This window comes from Hyaena hyaena, unplaced genomic scaffold, assembly GCF_003009895.1.
Source record: "Hyaena hyaena isolate Hyena2069 unplaced genomic scaffold, ASM300989v1 scaffold_285, whole genome shotgun sequence".
In the NCBI taxonomy this organism is placed as follows: domain Eukaryota; kingdom Metazoa; phylum Chordata; class Mammalia; order Carnivora; family Hyaenidae; genus Hyaena; species Hyaena hyaena.
This window is the reverse complement of record NW_024080917.1, coordinates 1,418,267-1,424,863: the sequence shown is the minus strand read 5'-3', so window position 1 is coordinate 1,424,863 and position 6,597 is coordinate 1,418,267. Positions and strand designations below refer to the sequence as shown.

General features: G+C 61.3%; 1 protein-coding gene across 1 annotated transcript; it reads right to left on the bottom strand.

Annotated features, from left to right (window-relative positions):
* Positions 1 to 1,110: 1,110 nt before the first annotated feature.
* CUNH16orf91 (chromosome unknown C16orf91 homolog) lies at positions 1,111 to 1,753 on the bottom strand. The gene is made up of 2 exons (XM_039246809.1): positions 1,662 to 1,753; positions 1,111 to 1,587 (listed from the first exon to the last, which is right to left on the bottom strand). The coding sequence occupies exons 1-2, from the start codon at positions 1,691 to 1,693 to the stop codon at positions 1,212 to 1,214; spliced, it is 408 nt and encodes a 135-aa protein (XP_039102740.1). The 5' UTR covers positions 1,694 to 1,753; the 3' UTR covers positions 1,111 to 1,211.
* Between the last annotated feature and the right edge of the window lie 4,844 nt (positions 1,754 to 6,597).

Genomic DNA, 6,597 nt, shown 5'->3' with positions numbered 1-6,597 from the left:
CCCGACACCACGAGCCTCTAGCAGAGAGAGCCTTTGGGAAGCCAGTGCACCGCCGTGTAGCCAAGAGTCCCTTCAAACACCCAAATGAGAGAAACCTCCAATTAACTTCAGCACCCAGACATGCCAAGATAAAACCTTCCACTAGAAGCGTAAGTGAATAAAACCTTCCTCTTGTGTATCTTGTATTTAAATCAGAATTAAGCAGGTTCTTACTAAGTAGTACTTGAAAAGCGTATCATTTAGATACCCGAAAATATGGCCTGTAACTTGTCAAAAGAAATACCTACCAGGGCACCTGGGTGGCTCAGTCGGTTAAGCGGCCGACTGAGGCTCAGGTCTTGATCTCAGGGTTCCTGAACTAGAGTCTGAGCCCCACACGGAGCTCTCTGCTGTCAGCACAGAGCCGGTTAAGGATCCTCTGTCCCCGCCCCCCGCCCCTCCCCCACCCCTGCACAAACACATACTCTTTCTCAAAAATAAAACATTAAAAAAACAAAAAAATACTCGTCAGTTTCACTCTACTCAGAAAGTTACCTTGCTAAAAATAAAAACTGGTAAAGCCGAGAAAGTTCATTTTTTTCTGGTATCCTTTGTAAATTCCACAATTTACATTTAAGGTTCTTTCCTCAGTTCCTATTCTGGAAAAACAGAAAAAACAAAGTATAAAGAACTAAAAGGCAACCCCCTCTTTTTTAAAATGAGATGTGAAAAAGGGAAGGGACTGGCCTAATTCCACAGCACTAAATTAAAATTTATTGTCAGTTGGCTTGTCATACTAACATCTGTTTATACACAGCACATGAAAACGCAAAAAGCTGAACTCCTCTGCCAGTTACCCTGTCGCAGAAAGCAAGCGGCCCGCAGACCGGCTCACGCTGGACTGACTGCAAGTGTCCCCAGAATTACTTTGGAAACGTGATCGGTTTGGAGAAAGACACAGTACAAGTCCAACAGCACAATGCAACCGAAACCTCTCCCTCGGGTCGGAAAATGAACATCGTTTGGACGTATCCGTTGGGCATCAAGTATGAGGCAAAGAGCCGGTTCCGACCCGCGGCCACTCTGCTCTGCTCAGCGCGGGTCTGGGGCCAGCTGTGCCAAGCCCGCCCGTCTGGGGACGCGCGCCGCCGACGCAGGAACGGGCAAACGCGAGGTGGACAGCCTGGGGGCGGCTGCCGGTCCCCCGGCGGCCAGCCCCGCCCAGCCCCCCGCTAAGTCCTCGCCTGCTGGGCAGCCGGGGCTCCAGCCTCCGGAGAACCACCGCCGGGCTCCGGCTCCTCTTCTCCCAACACCTGTTTCAACCACCGGTCCGCGCCGGTCTCCTGCCTGAAGAAGCACCACGCGACCAGAGCCGCGAGCGCGAAGCTGAGGGGCAGCACCCCCCACCAGGGCCGCTGCTGCCCCCGCCCCAGGGACTGCTGCACTGTCCAGCGGGACGGGCTGGCTTTGCTGGAGGAAAAGGGAATGGGACGGCTAGGGTCGTCGTCCTCGTCGGCCTCGGCCGCGGGCGGGCCCTGAGCCCGGGCCCCGGGCGGCGGCTGCAGGCGTCGGGAGGCCCAGCGCACGAACCTCAGCGCCGGGACAGCCCTGGAAAAGAGACAGCCGTGAGCGCGCCCGCTCGCCGCGCCCCCCCGGCCCCTCGGCGACCGCGTGCCGCTCACCGGGTTGCCGGCGCACACAACACACGACTCATTGCGACCCGGGCTCCGCGCTCGGCGGGGCGGGGCGGGGCGGCGCGGCCCGTTTGCGTCACTTCCGGAGCGCGGAACCGGAAGCCAGTCGCCGTTGGAGCCTGTGCTCACGACTACAGAACGTGGGCCCACTCGCGCAACGGAAATGACGCGCCTTCCCCGGCGGCCTCTTCCGTCGCAGCCAGCGACGCGCGGCAGGCCGCATGGGCATGCCGGGAAATGTAGTTCGCCCCCAGCCCGGAGCCGAGAGAGCCGTCTGGTGCCTGGGCGTCGGCAGGGGCCGGGGCGACATCGTCGCTCTCGGCCTCCAGGCGGTGATCCCTCAGCCGCAGGGCACGACCCCGGCGGCCACCGCGCTGCCTGCGTCCGCGCTCCGGGCCAAGGCTGCTGTCTGGGACCGAGGCTGCGGCCGCACCTTCCCGCCGGCCTTCGGGAGTCAGGCTGGGCGGGTGTCCTTCGGGCTCTCCCGGGGCTCCCTGTCGCACGCACTTCCCCCAACGGGCCTCAGGGAAGCCGCCGTGGCTTCTGTCCTCCAGGCAAACTGGCCTTGGTGTTGTCAGAAGACCACGGGGGGTGTCCAGGCACCACCTGTGGGGATGTGTGTGTGCTGGGGGTGTCCTGGTGACAAAATCAGGTCATGAGGCCGCCTTGTGAGCTGTGACGTGCTACCTCCCTAATCCAGCTTCCTGGCCCCTGGAGCGTCCCTCTCCTGCCCCCGCTTCCTGGGGGAACAGCAGACTCCGGGACCAGTACCCCCGTCCCCAGGCACTCTCCAGATACTAGGGCGAGAGATGCAGGCTGGGGGTGCTCTCCGCTCAGCGACATCAGGGAGCCCTCCCCACCCGGGCAAGCCCAGCCCCGATGCCCCGCGGCAGCTCGATGCCCAGGCTAGACTGTTCGGAGTTGCCTGTGTCAACAGAGGCACCTGTGTGCCCGGGTCCTCCTCGCTGGGCCCCGCCCCACCCTGCCCATGCGAATGCACCGGGGAGAACACTCTAGTATAAACAGAAAATAGAGAGTTGTATTCAAGCCCAAGTTAGGACAGCTGCCCAGGAAATGCGACCTTCACAGGGAGGAGAGTGTTCTGGAGAATTAACTGTTTTTACACTTTTTTCCCCCCACATCTTGTAAAAGCTCTCAAAAGATTATGGATCAGCATATAGGCAGCAGTCACGTGTTTTATCGTCCAGCAACGGTGACGATATCTCAGGGACAAGACGGTTTTCCTTTAGGCTGCTGTTCACAAAGCGGATGTACGAGGCATGTTGGGGGGGGTGTAAATCAGGCTTTTGGTGTAAGCAAAGTTTACGTACAGTCATGCTGATTTAGAAATATAAAATGGGGGTGCTTGGGGGGGCTCAGTCGGTTGAGCATCTAATCCTTGATCTGGCCTCAGGTCATGATCTTATGGTTCATGAGTTTGAGCCCAGCATCAGGCTCTGCACAGTGTGGAACCTGCTTGGGATTCTGTCTCCTCCTCCATCTCTGCCTTTCTCGCTCTCTTTCTCTCAAAAGAAAATTTTTTTTAATAAATATTTTTTAAAGTAATCTAAAATGACTTCCCTTTTATATCAAGACTTTAGAGAGCTTCTCCTCTGGCCAGCCACAGAACCCCACCCCAGATCACTGCCAAACTCACCCACAGGGAACCCCAGGAGCTTCTGCTGTGGTCCACACGATGGGCCAGAATCACTCTGGTGTGCTGTCTGGAGGGCTTCCTGGAGGCTTCACTTCGGGTCAGGGCAGCCCCCAGGGGGCCGCTAGTCCCGTCTCAGTCTCAGTGACTGCCGTGGACGAGTGACAAAACAAAAGCAGTTGGACGGGTGACGCAAGCTCTCAAGCCTCCAATTTCTCACGTGTGGAATGGGCGTCGTGCCCTTCTGGGCCTGCTGTGAGGACCGGTCCCATGCCTGGGGAGGCTGCGGCTGGTCTTGGGACAGCCACAGTTGATAAGGGGACACCCTTCCATCCTGCGGCCCTGAGGCAGCGGGGCCACCCTTACAGCCACCGGGGCCTGAGGGGCACTTGAGGCGGGAGCTGGGGAGGAGAGTGGCTGCTCTCAATAGGGAATGAGCAAATCCGGGTCCAAACAACCCTCCTCCGTCTCCAGCTCCTACTGAAAGCACTTTGCAAAAGACATGGGTCTTGTAGTCTTTTTTTTTTTTTTTAATGTTTAATTATTTTTGAGAGAGTAAGAGCAAGAGCCGGGGAGGGGCCGAGAGACAGAGGGAGACGCAGAATCGGAAGCAGGCTCCAGGCTCCGAAGTGCCAGCACAGAGCCCGATGCAGGGTTCGAATTCACAGATCAACCAACTCAGCCACCCAGGCGCCCTGAGTCTTAAGAGGACAGGAGCCCATGACTTCGGGGAGATGGACTTGTGCTCATGGGGGGGGGGGGTGTCTCCTGTTGGACATGAGCAATTCCGGGGGACAACGTTGGAGCCGGCCACTCCAGAAACACGATGGCTCATGACGGAACAAGACTGCCCTGTAATCACATCTGGGCTCAAAATACAGGCACAGCCTGAACCTAAAAAAAAAAAAAAAAAAAGACAAAAAGACCAAACATCTCCCCCGTCCTGGAGGATGGGAGGGACGCTGTCCTTCCCCGGCCCGGCTGGGCTGCAGCCTCCCCTCGCCACCCCGCCCCCGGGAGAAGGTGTATGAGGCCGGCCTCCTGGGCTGGACCGCGTGCCCCCAGACTCACATTCACCTGGCTCTTCCGCACAGGACTTTTATTTGGGCACGGAGTCTCTGCAGATGCAGTTAGGTAGAGTCATCCTGGGTTGGGGGGCCTAAATCCAAGGACTGGTGTCCCCCTGGGAAAAGGAGAAAAGACCCAGAGACACACGAGGGAGGCCATGCAGAGGCAGGCGGAGACCGGAGCGACGCGGCCCCAGGCTTGCCAGCGACAGCAGAGGCTGAGAGAAAGGCCTGGGACTGATTCTCCCCGGGACCTTTCAGGGGGCCCGGCCCCGCCGACACCTTCAGCGCAGATTCTGGCCCCCCGACTGTAGAAGGGCCTTCTGTGTCTTAGGCCGCCCAGCCCGTGGTGCTCTGCGGGGCGGCCCCAGGAGACCCGTGCAGGCGGGCAGTCACAGTCACCCACTTCCCAACCCAGAGCAGAGCCCCTCGGCCCACACAGCCTTGCCCAACGCGCTCCTTCGGAGGCCCCGCGTGCCCCGGTGGGCCTGATTCTCGCCCCTGCCCACCTTGTTCAACCACCCGTGTATTCCCAGTGGCCTTTGGAGGGCGGCGGCCGCCCCAGATGCTGCCATCTACTTGACCCTCCAACGCGCGGTGAAGCCCAGGGCGGGGAAAGTCACAGCTGGATGGGTCTGGGGGCCCCTGTGTCTCTGGGGGCCCCTGCGCCTCTGGAACCTTCTCCTCCACGACCCCGACGTGCCAGGCCGGGCGCCAGCTCGGGTTCGAGGCCCCCTCCCCCGTCAGAGCATAAACCAACACCTGAGCCCTCATTATCTCAAAGCACACAGAGACCTCTCCGGGCCTACTGTCCCGCTGAGGGGTGAGGAGGCCTGGCTGCTGCGCCTGAGGACAAGCCTGGTTTGCTGCGCGCCACCTGGGAGCTGACATATTGGGGTTATTGATTTTCCCCAGGACGATCAATATGAGGTGCGTGGGGACAGGCAGATCCTCGCCTAAGGAAGAGCAGGGCCTTTCCCCTGGGGACCGAGGCCTGACGAGCAGGGCAGGGGGCACAGAGGGCCTGGCGCTGCCCACAGTGGGGCCGGCGGGGAGCAGGTGGTGGGACATGTGCTGGGGCCCAAGCCTGGCGGCCTGGGTGTGTCAGCCCCTGCCCCGCTCCAGGGGGCCCAGTGGGCAGCAGGGGCCCCGCAGGCCACCCACCCCCACTTTCCAGCTAACGCTTCCGGCCGCGAGCGTCCCGTGGCTGCTGAGCCCAGGCAGAGGGGCTCAGCGCAGCGCTGGTGACTAGCGTGCTGGCCTGCAGGTCGCAAGTCCAAAATGCCCCAAACCCAGGTGTCTGCGGAACAGCTGTCCGGAGCCTCCAGGGGAGAATCACTTGCTTGGGTTTTCCAGTTTCGAGGCCCCTACATTCCACCTTCAGAGCCAGCGGTGACCCTGCTTCTGTGGTCAGGTCTCCCCTTCCAAGCCTGACCTCCCTCTCTCGTAGGGACCCCGTGATTATCCACGAACACGTCTGCAGGGTCCACGGTGCCTGGGCACGAGGGGGGGCTGTCTGTGCGGCCACGCACACCTCCCAACCACGGAGGTGCCGGCTCCCGGTGGCCTGGGCCTCTCCGGGCTGTCCCCTCTGCTGCAGCCCCCGCACTTCCCACGGACAGGCCAGGTGAGTGTGACACCAAGCAAACGGCCTCCTTTGTGAAGCCCCTCCTCTGGTCACAAGGGCCGGGACTGTCTTGAGGGCAGGGCCGCGCCTCGCCTTCCTCAGAGCCTGGGGCAGGGCGCCGGTGAGGGCGCCTCCACCCAGACGGGGCTCCCCCGGGTCCCGCAGCCCCCCTCGGCCAACTGAGCGAGGTGGTGCCGGCCCAGCTGACCCCCTTCCTGGGCCCTGGCCCAGCCCTTCCCGAGGAGCTGCTGGGGACACCGTGGCTACAGAGCGGACGCTGCCCCAGAGGGCTGTGCCGGGCCCCCCACAGCCAGGCTTGCCCAGCACTGTCCTCCAACCAGGAGTCTCGGGCGGGACCCTGGCCGTGCCTGGGGTCAGTCTCTGCAGACTGGACTCACGAGACAGATCCCCTGGGGCCTGGCTTCACCCTGGTCAGTGAACACAGGCCGCAGGGAGGCCTGGCCTGCCCCACACCCGTGCCCCACACCCCTGTGCCCTCCCCCCGGGGTCCACAGCCTCCGGCAAACCACGGGCTTGCAGGATGCCGGCAGCCCCACAGATCTGCCCCTGGCAAGT